General features: G+C 36.2%; 1 protein-coding gene across 8 annotated transcripts in view; it reads right to left on the bottom strand.

Annotated features, from left to right (window-relative positions):
- dst (dystonin) overlaps positions 1-17727 on the bottom strand; it is a 135148-nt gene that overhangs the window by 102191 nt on the left and 15230 nt on the right. For all 8 annotated transcript variants that reach the window (XM_066696819.1, XM_066696823.1, XM_066696826.1 and 5 more), the window contains one exon: positions 859-920. In XM_066696819.1, coding sequence (XP_066552916.1) covers positions 859-920 — 62 coding nt within the window. The remainder of the gene's footprint in view (positions 1-858; positions 921-17727) is intronic.

Genomic DNA, 17727 nt, shown 5'->3' with positions numbered 1-17727 from the left:
TCGGTGTTCATTGCATTCCTTCAGGATCCAAGCTGATGTAATTAAAGTAAAAACTTTCAAGCCATACAACTCCAAACATGCCAGTTTTCCCTCACATGGCTGTGAGTAAAACAAAACTGACACTTGGAGGAGAAACATTGCTAATAATAATAATAATAATAATAATAATAATATGAAAATAATACAAAAATCTCACACACATCACAGTTCAGTATTAAAATGTACTGTAATATTTGATGGAAACAGTTATTCAATCTAAATCTATTGAAATTATGTTAGATATAGATATACTCTTAGCAAAGAAAATCATTTAAGTCAAGACTGGGAATGATTTTTAAATCACGTCACCCTATTACCATTCTGACTTGCTAATACGTTAAGCTTATTATTAATTCCTTTATTACTACTTGTCTATCGAAGATGCACAGAAATAGTACTTAATCTGAATAAGGTTTGCAGTAGTACAGCAGTTTGTATTAAATATTCTTACGTGACGAGCATCATTTTAATCAGCAGAGATCCCAAAGGGAGAACATTAGCATCTGAATGTCACTGTAATCTGGTTTTACCCACCCGACCCATCTCTCTCTTTTGCTCGGTAGTTCTTCAATTAAAATCAGTGAAGTTCACCATTTAGAAAGCAGCAGAATACTCCTACTGGTCATGCAATGGCCGGCTATAGCATAAATACAGAGTCCAGAGCACTCTTATCAGGCCTGCAGTTCAACTGTAACCCTGCTTCTCTATGGCCCTGTGTTTGAGTACAGCAAAGCACACTAATTTATTACTGCTGGTTAATACCCTCCATTTGAATTTTTAATGATATGAATAGTGAGGCACAGAGCAAAATAATCCTACCTTGAGGAGATGCTGGTTTATCCATTTTGTGAATGTCTTCTTCTGTACTCGGTCTCTTTCATCTGAAACAAGGATATATATATATATACGTATTAGTTCATTTATTTATGATGACATATAGAGCCCTGCAATACTGCATACAAAACCAAAATAAGCAGACATAATGCAGGTTGTCCCCATTTAATTTCAATTGCAAAATGCACATTGGACAGAAAGGAAACTGATAAACACCCTTGAATAAATACAGGGCTCTATAAACAAAAAGATTCCTAATAAGCACTATAACAATTTGTCCACTTTTGTGTTGGCAAGGATGCTGTATGTGTGGTTATTTGCTTTTGTATCCCAAAAATTGATAAAATGGTGCACAATAGAGCAATTGTTGTTTAAACTAGGTAGTGAGCTTCTTGCAGTACCACACTCTGTAATTGTTCACTGGGCTGCAAGCATTGCTATCACGCAGATAAGATAACTGGCATTATGTAACTGTATCAACCTTGACTGCAGAAAGGATGGAGAAAGTTTCCTTCTTATTCTCTGCAGAACAGGTTTACATCAAGTGCACACATTTCATATTAAGAAATACCCCAAAATCTATAAGTTGATCAGTTTTTTACATTCTTTGTGTCAAAACCACAGCAAATGAATCAGGTCTAGGAAGTCACTCCGAGCTATAAGAGTTTTCTTCTAATCTCCAAGGTAACCGGACATTTGTTTTTCAGTATGTATAGAAAATTAAGTTAATGAGGTAAAAGAAAAACAAATCATTTTAATGAAATTGAAAAATCCACCAAAGCAGGATTTTTTCCCAGCTGACCCAATTTACTGTAAAAATCTCTAATAGTTTTGATTAAGGTACAGTAATATACAATTTCTTGTCTAAGTAAGTATGTTTTAAACATGTAACAAAGTGATGCATGTAACGCATACATCATGTCTTACACATTTAATGCCCTCTTCTCGTTGACTTCATGTTTCCATTACACAGGCCTGCTGTTTCAACCACAGTATTTTCTTTTCCTTGTTTCCATGGTCACTGCGGTACCACATTGGGTGTGGTGAACATTGAAACGCATGAATTGCAGTAGTTACCCAGTATGAAAATATGAAAAACTACTAACTGTGAAACACAAACACCCTACAAAAATCAGAGAAAGTACACTGTTGTGGAGATAAACATTTCAATTCCAGTCAATTCCAAATTGCATTATTGTTCCATTATTGTTCTTTTTTTAACTCTCAAAACACTTATATACTGACAAGTTCCTAGAAAGAGTGTGTATTTTTTGTTGGTTGACTAAAATCACCTATCACCTGTAATCTCAACTGCTGTTAACAAAGGTAAGAAGCATTTACATTAAGATTTATTCCGTCTGTTAGTGAACTTACAGTTAAGGTGCTCACACTAGGATGTGTCAATCCTGCTAATGATGTTTTCACACATAAGAAAACTTGCAAAACTGTAAAGAAAGGATCATTTTGAATGAAACTGACAATAATGTTACCTTAATAAGCAAATGGGACAAAATACTTCTTAAAGTTTAAATAAAAAGTTAGTGGCCTTAAACCAAAACATCTATGAAAAATTAATAACAATTTTAAAAACTCCATTCTAGTCCTTGCCCAGCCATAAATATCTAAGCAATACCCATAGTTTACACTAGATTACTGCTGAACCTTGTATTCCAACATACAGGCTGTGAGTCAAAAATGAAATAAGCTTATACAACAGGATTTGCCAGTTCTGGGGAGGAAAAAAAAAATTGCAAAATCCTTGGTTCAAACTGATTGCTGTACTGAAAGCTAACCACACAAGCGATCCTCAGCAAAGCTAGATGAAGAAAACAAGTGACAGGCCACGAGAGGAGGCATACTGACCCATGCAACACATCAGCTTCACCAGCTGAGCGTTTTGTTCCTGCTCGCTGTAAAGAAGATGCAACATCATTCCTCTAGGGTCCTCCAGGTGCTTTTCGGAAAAGTACATCATTTCAGATTTGGCCAAACATGTGCGGAGTAGCAAGACTCGCAGGCTGCAGACGCGAGACTCCTCCTGCTAGCCTGGGGCCTGATACACCCCTTCTTAAGAGTCCAGAACGAGTCCTGTCAGGTTTTCCAATCCACAGCCACAGTAAGAGGCTGTTTCAATTTTAAAAGGTTTCGTGTGCTGTTTTTGCTGGAGTGTCTTCATCTATAGATTTATATTTTTAAATGCAGGTTCTCATAAAAAATATCTGATATGATGTTTAATATATAGGTATTCATTTACATATTAAAAGTGAAACCACAAATACGCCTTAAAATAATGAATTAAAACAAATATTACCTGAAGTATGTTGTTCTATTTTCAATGAATACTTCTTAAAATATCTCTGTACCAAACCTAAACATTGCATGTGTTCTCTGTGACCTTTTAAAGAGGACAAAAATGTGTGATCTTTCCATTTATCTCAAGTAAAAGAGCGATTACTTGGTGGCCATTTATCAGAGATCAGTTTAAAGTGCAGTGCTGGTATTCTAGCCCTGCTATCTGCAAACTGTAAAATGTAATAATCTAATTACTTTGCATTATATTGTTTCTGGTCAGGAAATAAAAAGTAAAGGTAAAACATTTTAAGTGGGAATCTTACCTTCAGAATCATTCATATGAAGTATACTATTAATATTTCATGTTTCAAGAGCATATTAGTCAAATATAGTTACTCATATATTTCTAAATATCCAATGTTCAAATTCAAAATGTAGAGATTACAATGCAACTAAAAAACAGATCTATGAAGACTAATTTAGGATCCTAGTCAAAGTGTGTTGGAATGCAGGGGAAAACATCCCACATAACTCCGTGTAAATTACTGCTATACAGCTATAAGCAATTACTTTGAAAATATAAATCATTAGTATGATGAAAGCCCAATGTTAACGAAGTGCAAATGAAAGTTCAGTTTTGCATAAAAGCGTTTCACACGAGCTGCATTTGAACTCAGAAAGACTGAAATGGGAAAAACAAGTTCAGTCTATTAACCTTCCAGACACACTGAGTATTTTGTTACAGATGTAGACTGAAGTACAGAAACCATAAAAAATGTTTGTGTAACTATTAACTAACTAACACAGGTATATGTTCAAATACAACATCTCCTTCCTTTAAAATTTCACCGCACAAGCCGGAGTGTTACAGTATTTTCAATGTATTTTGACAAGTGAGAACTTTTCTGCTGAAACTTAACATTTTCCTTCCTCTGTATTAGAAAGGTCAAACTTCACTGGGATACCAGTTTCAGAATATGGAAACTGGAATAGGAAATTACCTTTAGAAACCCGGGAATTAAGTCTGTCAAGAAAATCCATGCATACATCCAGAATTACATGACACATAGGCTCAAACAATATTTTTTCCATTTTCAAAAAGCAAGTAAATGAACATGGAAAGGTGACATTGCTTGTATAAATAATATGAAAGTGTGTGTGTAGATAACGAGTAAATAACCAACCACAGACCAGCTGTTTTATGATTTACTTCATGGCCCCTGGTAGAAATTGTTTGCCTGAAGTGGAAAAGTTGAATTACTTATTAAGGAAAGACTGATAAATATAATTGACTATCGTATTTCACTTGCACTGAAATCCTACACATCGGATTGCCAGCTTTATACTGTTTTACCAAATTTATATTGCTGTAGTGCACTATGAATTACTACACTAAGTCACACAATTTTTATTTTAAGCCTTTGAATGCAATGGGGCTCTGTACACATCCTGTCAGGATAGCATCTCCCAGATCAATGTACAGCTCCAGCAGGTCTATATTCCTTTCCAGGTGTTTTTTCTTGTTTTATGGGTTTAATTTTTCTGGGATAATATAGCAAGCAAGCATTGCTGTAGTTTCATATTGGTGTACAATATATAATCCTACAATTAAAACTACAATTTGTTTTTATTTCAGTTTTGTTGGCATTTCACATCATAAACTATCATAAAGAATATGCACACAAAAATTATAATCAACTCCCCTCTAAAAACCTACTGTTGATCAAAAATATTTAAGTGCATCTTTATTGATGATTGGAACAGTTTAAATAGATGTTTAATTGCCTAAAATACTGTCTCTCCGCCCGTCTAGTCACTGCTTAAATCTGTGCCGATGTGCTATTTAGATAATCTAAAAATAACTCAGTGCTGAAAAATCAGCTGACAGACTGAACCTACAGACTGTGCCATGAGACTTCAGCAATAAACGTCTGGACCAGTAAGGGTTTGCTTAAATCAGATCCATCCAGGTAAATCACATATTTAAAAGTAAAAAATTGTATTTACTGTTCAGGGAAACTGGAATAACATCCATGCTTTTAAATTGAGAAAATGTAATACACCATTGTTATATGGAATGAAAAAAAAAATAGCTCAGATGAAATAGATTTGTTTTTCAAGTAAGACTATTTTAAGTGCTGGGCTCCACAGATTCAACCTTCTGTGTGATTATGCTGTTTTTTTGTTTTCTTTTAATAAAACCCAACACTTTGCACAAACAGTAGCAAAAGTATGTTCACATACTCTAAGGCTTATGCAAAACTATCTTTGCTGAGACGCATCTGTGATGTGCCAAGTCTTCCTTGCAGTACAACTGCAGTGCAGCAGTCTCACTTTAATCTGTAATGCAAAAACAGCCGTCTCAGAAAGCGTGGCCATATTGCTTTAGATATTCATGGGGGATGGGGGTGTGTGTGTGAATCTCAGCAGCAGCTTAAAAATAGGCCTATATTAAAGATTCACACATTACCAGTGGCCAAAATTACCAGGGAGTGCCACAGCTTTGAATAGTACTGTCAGGGTTTCATCTAAAGTAGTTGGAGCCATACTACAGTGATTGATTAATTTTAGAACAAAGTTCATTAGTGGAGAGTTGATACAATCAAGAGAGTTGTTTTTTTAAGGTAAACTCAGATTTTAAAGGGGGTTTGCCATTTCACAATGCTATTGCTATTGCTATGGATAAACATCCACCACTAGCAAATGGTGCCCTCTTGAGGGCGATTCTGAGAGCTTTAAGGAGCATTTGTGTCATCGCTACCTATAATAAACCTGTCCACAGGAGGATATTCCCCCTCCATTTCTGTCATTTTATATTACTGACATCCAAACACACTCACTTATTCTAACAGGCATAGTAATGAGAGGATGTAATAATGCTCTGCTAATATGTCATTGCAGGGCCGTTTCAATTTCTGTCTGTAGCACAGTGAACTTTCATGAATATACGATTTCTGTGCAAAGAAATGTATACTTTAAATATATAACAATGACAAAAAAACAACCCTTGGTCAGAACAAAACATAATCAGTACAGCAGAATGAGACTAATCTGTCCTGAGCAAATATATGAAAGTGTAAAAGCCAGAATAAAATGGTTCTGACAGAAGTTTGCGATTGCTTTATGTGATGCAAGAGTCAGGCAAACAACTTGGCACCTCCAGGAAGCACCAGAGCTCAGGTATGGAGAGCACACCTTGAGGAAACCAGCTCAGTGTCAGCTTGGAGACCTCCATGTGGCATTCAACAGCAATTACAACCACCCAAAAATACGAGAGGATTGATGCATTTTTCAGCTCGGGCAAATATTAAAAAAAACACCTGGGTTTCATTCAAAATACATAATACAACATTGTAATGTTCATTATCGCTGCCATGAATTTTAAATGAAATAATGGGGGTATTCATTAACAGTGCCATTACAATAACAGCAGGGAAGGTGCTCATCGTAGATATGAAAGTAACAGCTCCTGAACAAATGAGATTTCGTAAACTCCAGGATGTCTCTGCTTCCATAACATCTTTGAACATTTTATTTACATGTATGGCTATGACTCCACACTGTGTAACCGTTCCTCTGAGCAAAGTTTTCAGTTCCCTGCAGTGTATAACGCAATTGTGTAATAGACTGAAATGTGAATGGCCTTGAATACAAGCATCAGCCAAATAAATAAGCAAATACTTTGGTTATAATGTATCATCTGATCTGTGATTCTGTATCCCCACTGTCAGGTCACTGTGTTCCCTCACTGAGGATACACACACACAGTCACTCATTGTAGGCCTCCTTCATCCCCTTCTGCCCAAAAATAATAAAGACCCCCTGTCTGTCACTTCAGCCAAAGACTTTACTGTTAATCTACGCTGTCAACTGTGAGTTCAATTGGAGAGCTTAACTCCAGCAGCCAGAAATACTTTTCATAAACAGTGTGTGGTCGAAATGTTCCAAAACAAGGTCTTTGTGAAGAAAATAAGAATACATGGTATTCATGGAGATCCAGACTAAAAAACAATCGATACACTTACATAAAAAAATCATTTGCACCACATTAATTAGAAATTAACGGAACTATTTTTTTCTAAACAGTTTTACTTATACGGTACTATAATTGTGCAGTATGCCACTGTTAGTCAATTCAGAGCAAATGTTAGCTAGGGTAAATAAACTTGCCAACAGCTGTTAAGCCATCATCTCCTATGGGATGTATACAGTATCATAGTCTACTTCTAATTTATCCTCTCCGTGTCTGCTTGCCAAGAACAGACTTAACCAAGTTAGAAAACTTCCATCTCCAGTACAACTGCCTTTGAAACTTTTTTACTGCAAAACTGTCACAATTAGTTGTAAATTGTGACTTGTAATTAACTGAACAGACTCTCATTACAGAAATATTAAACTATAAACTGTTTCAGGGAATGCGGTGAAGTGTGTTAACAAGGTCAACAATATTTTGGAGGGAGTGAGGTTATAAACTGAAATTGTGAGCAAATATCACAACAACAACAACAACAACACAACACAAACTATAGAAAATGTGTTAAAATGATCCTACAAGACAGATCATTCAATATTATCCCATACAAAAGGAACAAGAAACAACAAAAGGAAACAAATAATGATGTTCCAAATGACTCTTCCTCCAATTCTTTATAATGGCAAAGCTCTACTCACATTTAATACAATTCCCTAAATGTTAAGATCTGATTCATGAAGATAGTTATTTTTGGCAAATGCACACATTCTATCACAAAGTAATAAGGCAGCGGTAAATCTAAATTACCTACTGAGTTTTTATTCCCTCAATTTAAAAAACTTAATATTTAGAATATATTTCAACTTAATTTTAGGAACATTATATATGACTAAAAATATAATGATCTTTAGGATATATTTTTCCTTTAATAAAACCCAAGCAACTCTTCCTTGAGTTGTTTCTTTCACTGGAGCCTATTTACTAATCATTACGACATGTGCAAAGCTCAGTCAAAGTGAACAACATACAAACTGTAACGATCAATTTCCTAAGCAGTACATGCATTGATAAGTCTGTGGAGATGAGGTAACCTTGTCCAGACTTAAAAACATGTTGGGACTTATTTAAACTGTATACCGAAGGGCTTTGCTTCTGCCTCTATTTATTAAATAAATAAAACTCATAACCTATTTGAAATATTTAAACTAGGGCATGACAGTGAAACAGGAATACCTCACTTTCATTGTTATAACACGCTTCTCCTATGTTGGCATAAGTGGAATTTGCTTATGATGAAATTGTTTGGCTTAACTGAAAATCCACAGTGATATGCAGGGTGATGAAAAGTCACCATTCCTTCAACTTCAAATCTTTTGACATGAAAGAAAATACTTCTTTGATCAACATCCTGTTTAGATACCCCATAATTGCAAGTGTGGCCAAAGGCTTTGCAGAAGGAAAACATATTATAAACAGAATCACACTTTATAATAAACAGGAAACCAGACTGCTCCACACCAGAGTCCAAAATAAACATATAAATGGTATTCATGGTATAGAGCTGCTTCCACAATCCATTAACTTAAAGGTTGGGGACCAATCAGCTCTCAGGAAGTGATGGGAAGTGAAATGGTCTCATGTTGTGCTATATCCATACATGCCGTTTTGTTATGGTTTTCAGATGTAGATGTGGGAAAGGATACTACATGGTATGTTGTGCCCAATGTAAAGTATGTTTATAGTCAGCCCACTGGATTCGCAGTTAAGTCGTTGCCATCTGTCAAATGACTCGTTCAGTCTGACAGCAGGGATTCAAGTACAACAGTCAAGCTAAAATTAGCAAGTACAATATGCATGTCCGAGGAATTTTTCTGATTGCTATGCGGCACCAATGGAAGTGTTGCTCTGAGAACTTCCACAACTCCCCATGTCCCCGGAAGATAAAATATTGCAGTGAATCAATAAGCCTTTATTTTTCTGTCCTTTCTTAACTGACTGTGATTTTTCATTTTTAATCAGTTGGCAACCAAATGCATTTACATGGCAGATTGAGACAGATATTCTTTCGAAACTTGAAGCAAAGTCACTTGTTTTTTCTTCAGTTGCTGGATGAGAAATGCAAGTAACTATTATATATGACTGACACAACACACTGGGATCCATCTATACTCACTTTCAACCCATTTAGGGGTGAGGTTAATCTGGCAAAATGGGTAAATGTCACAGATCCTCTTACTACCCACTGCGTTGCTGGCCATGCTTCAAAATCCGCTCCTGGAAGGCATTCGTGTGAGGAAACCCAAAATAAATTCAATTCTGTGGTGCTGCAAAAGTACATGCTTTCTTTCCCAGGGGCAATGCACTACATAGTATACAATAAAGCATTGAAGAAAGAAACAAAAACCTAGGCCAAAAATTGTACCAGAGAGTGAGTAATTCTTATGGAGATAAAGCACTTCAATTCAAACCGGTGCCGAAGCACAGCTCTGTTTGTACGTTTTGCTTTTCAGACAATGAAGCAGTCTAGCAATAAATTCAGTAAGTAGGATAACCTGTCAAAATAGGACTGTAATTATGAGGTACAGTGCTTCCCTAACAGACCTGCAACATATGCTGTCAACTAAAGTGAAAACATCAAGGACAATGACTACAAAAGCCAAGGCAAAATACCAGTTGGACAAGTGTACATTTTTCAGATTCTCCAGACTTTAGCACTGCATGTCTAACTAACTGCATAGTGTAGGGAAGCACACATGAAAGAGTTAGATGACCTAATTTCATCTGCAATATCTTCAGAAAAAGGCAAACTTCCAGGATGGGCCATCTCTCAGGCCCTGGGCATGAGGGATCTGACTGAGTTACGATACAAACATAGCAGATACAGCATGTTAGAGGTGTGCCAAACGACGAACAAAGACTAACATGATGGGAAATTTAAAAAAAAAGAAAATGTCATGAGGTAAATACCAGACATACAGGTCATTTTCCAGTTCCCTTTTCAGACAATCAGATTTCTCCCTCTGAATCAGTAATCTATTATGTCATCCATAATTTACCACACATCATTTTGTCACTACATTGTGGATTTACACACTTTTGTATAATTTAGTGTGATCTTAATCTGGATTTAGACTATTGCGTCATTCAATTTTTATAGATATATCACAATATTCCATATAGGATATGGGAAGATGAAATAATTAACTTGGAGGCGTGATATTGAAAATTGAATCTATAGATCAAAGTAAGTGGCCATATCTTGGTTAGCCATTCATCCAGCAGTGAATCGATATAGGCTGCTGCTGCTGCTGATGATGATGATGATGATGATGATAAGATATATAGGCCTATATATAATCCCCACACTAAAACCCATTTACAAAGTCAACCAAAGGAGAAATAACTTAAATTTGTTAATTAAATCCTAATCGTCTGTCCTGTAACCCACACCACGTCCGTCAATTTCCTGAAGCATAGGGCAGCTGGTATTTGCTTTGCAGTAAGTCTAGGTCAACATCTAGCAAATGCAACAATCCCATCAGCCACAAGCATGCGTCCAATTCAATCTGAGTCCTTTTCTTCTGAACATTAAGGGGTGCCACATGCAGAGAAAATGTAAATATAAAAACCATCTAGCGAATACCGTTTTCACTTTTATTGATCAAATCTCTTCTTACACGCAAATGTCAGTAGAATCGGCAAGTACAGCACGTTGGACAGGGTGTTCAATAATGGCGCTGCAGACATCTAAAGAATCAAATTATAACGATGCACAATTAATAAAATAACTAATTGACGGGGGATTCTTCTGTTATTGTACACATAGACATCACTCTGAAATATTTAAAAACAAAATAAATCAAACTCTGGTAGAGGGCAGCTACGAGGACAAAATATGTTTCATATTAAGCATAGAAAGGTACAGATATGGGAGAGTCACGCTGAGGGCGAAGGTCTAGAAACACATATAACACATACATATAGGCGCAGAGTGCGAAAAGGTCATGTTGACACAGTGACTGACTGAGAGCTGGAAAGACCTGGACAAAAGATCGCCATAGAAGTCAGATCCACACTAATCTCTTTGATAAGCTTGTTTTCAGACTAAACTCACAAGGAGGGCTGAGACTGAACTAAATATTACATTTTAACTATATATATATATATATATATATATATATATATATATATATATATATATATATATATATATATAGCCTATACTTCCTACATTCTCAGGAAGTCTATTGTTATTACTTCCTAAAATAAATTAATACTTATGAATGAAGAAAAGCACCACTGAAAATCTTGTTTAATGTTTAAGGTCGAAGTTCATGCAGTTTGGGGAACTAAAATGCTTTGCATGACTGGTTGTTTTATTTTGTTTTGCCAACAAAACACTGGGTACATGCCTGGATTTGTTTCAACTGTGATGCAGGCTCTGTCTTCGGGTTTTCATTTTCAATAGAACTCGGATGTAGACGTATTTACAACTAAATCGTCTGCAAGGTCAGCACCATAGTCAATTACAGCCATTAAGAGTGCTAGTTAGTGTGGGAAGAGAGTACATTGACTGTCAAATAGAACAGCACACAAGCTAAAACATATTAAGTGCTAACATTATTTTTGCTATTTATTTCTGAATGCTCAGAATGAATTCCATAATTGGTTTCCTCCAGTCAAAGAAGAAAACTAATGAAAGAAACAAAAAACAAGAAACAGATGGCCAATAGACTCATAATTAACTGTTCAAATCATCTCTCACCAGATTTGTAAACATTATGGTTTTGTTTTGTTTTTCCTAGACAAAGATGGCGATCATTTGTTGGCTGGATAAATATATTTCAGAAACATATTTCAATGTTTCACAAAAACAAAACAAAAAGCTGTCAGTGAAGCTAGAACTGAACCATTGTGTTCTGCTCCAGCCAAGTCGCTCAATCTTCCTGACAGTGGAAAAGCTTCGCATAATAAAAAGTGGTCTGCACTGAGATTTATATATATGAAGATATATGTACACAGACGTCGTTGCAATTCAGTGCAGAGTTACACAACAGCGGTGTGTTTCTCATCACTCTCTGTTGACCCGAGAGGAGGATGTTGTGGTGGAAAACAGCAGCGCCACACTGTTATATTGAACCGAGAGGGGAGTGACTGTGAATCACCACATGAGCTCATACAGGCAGGGCCCGGCAGCCAACTCGGGGTGGGAGGGACCGCATCACTGCAGCACAGCCCCTGAGTCACCACAGCAGCCACCCCAGCAGCCACCCCATCATCTGAAATCCCAGCAGGCCTTGGTGGAGAGGCCGGCAAGTGGATCCTGGGCCCGCAGTGCACTTGCATTACAGAAGTATGTCGGAGGTGACTCAATAATGGCTTAATTAATGCTTTGTTTCAGTCGCTCTCCTTTCTGAGATACCCAGCGAAGCAGAATGCATACAGATGAGGCCAGACTGCCTTAAGCATAAATTCCCTGCCTGTCCAGACACAATGAACACCAAAATGATCAGGGTTAGTAATTTACAGTGTACTAATGGTTGTGTGTGTGTGTGTGTGTGTGTGTGAGAGAGAGAGAGAGAGAGAGCGCGAGCATTAGTAGTCGACTGATTTTTGTTAAAACATTTCTCTCTCAAATAACCAAATATCCACCTCCATGTTTAGGCCAAATTCAGAATGTAACCTCAGTTGCATTAAGGGACCCATATACTACATAAATCAGTACATTTGTTTTACACACTGATCACTGAAATCACTGAGATGGCATTAAATTATGGCTGTATATACATTATTATGAATGATTGTACTTCAGAGAATATATCGTGTAATAAAGACAATCTCATTTTCTTTTCTTCCGCATCATTCAGCAATCACAATTCTACAGTTGCCATAGAAAGAGAGATCTGTAAAGCCTACAAACATATATACATTTAAGAAAATGCTTTCCAGTTATGTTCCAAGAAAGTATTTCTCATATATACGGAAGCTCTGAATCCTATATAAACAGTTTTTTTTTTTTTTGTGACCTAACTGGTAAAACAGTTTGATTAGTGCTAAAAGATAAGGAAGTCACCCTCCCCAATATCAATCCACATTAAACATGGATTACATATCTGCTTTTGTACAGCAATCAAAGCAAACACACAATTAAATAGTAAATAGATTCTTAATATGAAATCAAAATGGAAAAGTCAAGATTGCATAAGTATTCACTATGGCGTGGCAAACCAAAATTAATTCAGGTGCACAAAACGATCTTAACGAGCCACGCAATTAATGCTTTGCCTTTGTGCAATAATATGGACAGAGCAAAGTACAGACAAATACTAGAGTAAAACCTGTTTCAATCTGCTGAAGACTTAAAACTGGGGTGCAGATTCACCTATCAACAGTTTAAATCATTGAACCACACCCTGCTAGATCAAAGTGTTTCATTATTTTTTCAGATTTAAGACGTCTCTTTTACAGAACAGCTGTCCAACATCCCATTTACTCATGATGACACACACAAATGTCCTTGTATAATCAAAAATTACGTCACTCTTAGTCATTTCCATTAAGACAAGATAACATTAGTGTATTGATTGTCAAAGATCATTCCTTTTTCCTTCTCATCCTAAAGCACAGCATCACAGAGTTGTAATACAGTCCTTTATTGAATCAGGGCTGTAACATCACATGCAAGCAGACAATTCAGTTGGTTAAACTACAGTAGCACAAATTGCACATCTCTGATTTATTGCATCCAGGCACAGTTCCAAGATTTGATGAAAAAACAAGTAATTAAAATAAAAATCAAAAGGGGCTCATTCTTTGGTACAGGTTTTTGGCTACTGTTGAATTTAACTACATCTGAAAATCACTTGACTGGACCCGTATATTTACACAGTGCATTAGACATCAGAGGTCTGCTCAATTCCAGCTAATAAGATAAAAACCACACCAGGTGATGTATATTAAAGTTAGTGGGATAGGCTGTGTGGGGTGAAATACCCATAAGAACCTGTGCTGGAATCTTTGGTGTGCGAAAACCAAAGTCCTGGCACAGAAAGAAAAGACACCAAAACCAACATTGTAATCAAAATGTCTCCCTTTTTCACTGGTGCCACAGCTCTTTCAAATAGGGGTTAGGACACTATTTTGAAACACACACATGACAGGGTTTGTCTTCTCTTGTAATGAAACATCATTCAAGCTTTTAAAATAAACAAATTAAAAGATCTTAATGCAAAAAGGACAGAGAGAATATATGCTACCAGATTCAGTCAGAGTCTGTGACCAATTTAATCACAATATGCTGAGAGTGCATAGGCTTAAATTTCATCTGACATGCTTGGGTTAAAGTTCACAGCTCGCTGTTTTACCAGATGCACTTCAGTGATCAGACTTCCAGCTCCACCCTTAGTTAAACACATCGGAAAAACAGACAAAGCTTTACCTATTAACATTTTGCAAGTATGGTTCACGGACCTAGACACATATCTTAACAGGGAAAAGTGTTACATCTGAAACAATGTTTCTTTTGGTAAATATAAGACAGAGAGTTGAAGCCCAGTTTTTGGGTGGGCCTTTATTTGAATTTTGCTGTCGGTACTGAAGAAAGCGAGTTACTAGACACACAGGAAGAGGAAAACAAAGACAGCAGTGTGTTTAATATGCATGCAGCTGTTTTCTTATTATTATTAGAAACACAACTTGTTAAAAAAAGTCATCCCTGAAAAATTATGAAATAATATATCAAACCAGTTTAACACTGAATAGCACGCACATGTTATAAGCGTTAAGGGAACTCGGAGGAGGTATTACAGGGATACACTGTATTTTTATGCTTATTAAACAAGATATCTTGTCAGATTTACTGGAGCCGGATTCAAAACAGGATTACAGAGCCAGTTGCTGATGGGTAACACCATGCAGAACACAGGAACACCTGCCAAGTGCACAAGACCGATGGCTTAGAGAAAGCTCTGCTGAAATGAATCTCCTGCCGTTTCGCACAAAACCAAACAGCACTTATCACGTGTAACTAAGATAAGTAATAACAGGCTAATTCCTTCACTGTTAATTTCCTTACTGTCACTTTTATATGTCAGGTGCTGGTATAATTCTTGCTTGTTTACAGGAAATCAGACATGATACCACACACGCTCAACAAGGAGCAAAAAATTCCCCGAGATAAAATACATAATAAATCTAGAAAATTACCTGTTATTGTTGATTAACATCCGCAGTAGCCTAGCAACATCAGACCTTTAAACATTACTGAATAAGGAACTGCCGTGTCCCAAGTGAAGGAGAACGAGTCAGCAAAACATGACCATGAAACCGCACTCAAGAGTCACAAGAATTTGAAACACTTTCAAAGTGTTAATTATTTACTTATAAAACTGGCACAGTTATCTATTTTAGACACTGCGTGCATTAATTAAAAAATATATATATATAATGTGTATAGACAACAAAGCAGGTGTGTACACTACTATACATTCATATTTTTAATGGAAATTCATGTTCTTAAGCATAACATTAAAAAAATAGATAATTCTGTACTTAAACCATCTCAAATTAGCTTTACTTTCTATACAGACAAATTGGTATAAAAATCTACTAAAAATACTAAATACTAAAAATGATTGTAGTAGTTTCATTAAAATAAAGTTAAGATTGTACTGACTACTCAAGACACAAGACACTTTTGGTGTGTTAATGTACAACACTGATGCCTCGCTAACATATGTCTTCATGGGGTGGAGACAGGAACTTCACACAGCATTCATACAGACGTTCCCAGACCACCGTAAGGTTTACGTACTACAGACCTGTCCGTAAGTCGATATTTAAAAATTATCTATAGTGTATTCGAAAAAGGGTTATTTTTATTTGCTGGGACATTTTAGGAAATGCGGATTTCCTTAAGTGGAGTCACCCATAAACTGGGGAGCAACTGGAGTGCAAAAGGAAACAGCTACTGGTTATACAAAGCATTCTGGGATAGCACACACAAAAACATGTAATGGCAAAAAATTTGAAACGTTTTTTCCTGCTGTAATTACTGGTAATGCTCTATAAATACAAAAACAACTCAATCTGATATTGATAGCAACCTGCATTTCTGTCATTATATAGAGGACCCTGTTAATTGCACAGGGTGGTCTGCATTAGAGTACTGTTCCTGCCTCATTAGTCTCCTTTGTGTTCATTGTATTGTCATCCCTCGCACGCATCTAAATAATTCAACAATGCCTCAGGCCATAACTGTGTGAGTAAGGCTCGATTTTCTCTCTAAATGAATCAGGCCCAGACACCACCCTCAACCATCTTGGAAAAAAAAATATCTAATTCAATTTTCATTCAAGAATCAGAAATAAATATATAATTTTGTATGGCCTGATATCACATACAATGTTACTGCACTTCAAATGGGTAGTGTGGCACAAAACAAATGTTGCTGAATGTCACACTCGGCAGTGCATTTATAAAATGACAGACACTCCTTTTGGCTGAGTCACTGAAACAAGAGGGGTATTTAAGGGCTTTTAACACTCCAGGCTGTATGCCTTGTCAGGGCTGGGCAATTGAAATAAAGTCAATTAAAAACAGATTTAAATCATGATTTAAACCAGCTGATTAAAATAAACACAGTTCTTTATTTTACATGGTTTTACATGTTTTAAAAGTCTGTTGTTTTTGTACAAACAACATAATAAACCACATCCACGTGCATACGTAGTCTGTTTCTATATTGGTTTATAGACCACCTGTAGAGCATGGGTTAAAACAGCAAAAAAACATTGTGTTTCACCCAACAAAAATAACCAATATCCATTTAGTCTAAAATGGTGGGAAAACCATGAGAGAACAGAAAAAGCTGTTATTACACAGTGTTACGCCAACAGTAATAAACATCAATGAACGTGCGTCTTAACTTAACAGCCAATCACCAGATCTACCCGCCAAGTCACCTCAAAGCTGATGGCAGAGTTTAAGTAAGGTGACCTTCCAGTAAGTCCGCTGGAAGCATTTGATTCAATTTGACATAATCTCAGACGATACCATAAGTAAGAACACCCAAAGAAAAAGTATACTGCTCTAATGCCATCGCTGATTAGCTCGACCACAGGCAGGACATTGAGCTGTTGACATTCACTCAATCAGTATTGGAAGTAAAATTAAAGATCTTTCTATAATCGTATCAAGCCTCTAGGTCTCATCCCTTCTAAGCACATCCTCGTATTGTGATGATATCTATCACCATAGTACTAGAAATGAAGAAAAAATAAAATAAATGCCATGGTGAATAACAAAATGAACAGTATCCTACAGTGAAGATCAAAACCACATGTTCCACATAAGTAAATCACATACCACAAAAATACAACTGAAATCTTATTGGTTTATTTGTTCTAAAAGTCCCTAGATAATATACGGGAGGGAAATGTATATTTACACATCTATAATACTTATTTTATGTATCTAAAAGCCTTTAAAATGTAATCAGGCAGAGCAACTAAACTAAATCCGAATAAAAAAAATAGAGATAGAGTTGAAAAGGTCTATGAATAACAGTCAAAAGACTTCAAGGAAAGCAG

Source organism: Amia ocellicauda, chromosome 23, assembly GCF_036373705.1.
Source record: "Amia ocellicauda isolate fAmiCal2 chromosome 23, fAmiCal2.hap1, whole genome shotgun sequence".
NCBI classification, from domain to species: Eukaryota; Metazoa; Chordata; class Actinopteri; order Amiiformes; family Amiidae; genus Amia; species Amia ocellicauda.
The sequence above is the reverse complement of the archived record's forward strand: the minus strand, read 5'-3'. Positions and strand labels throughout refer to the sequence as shown.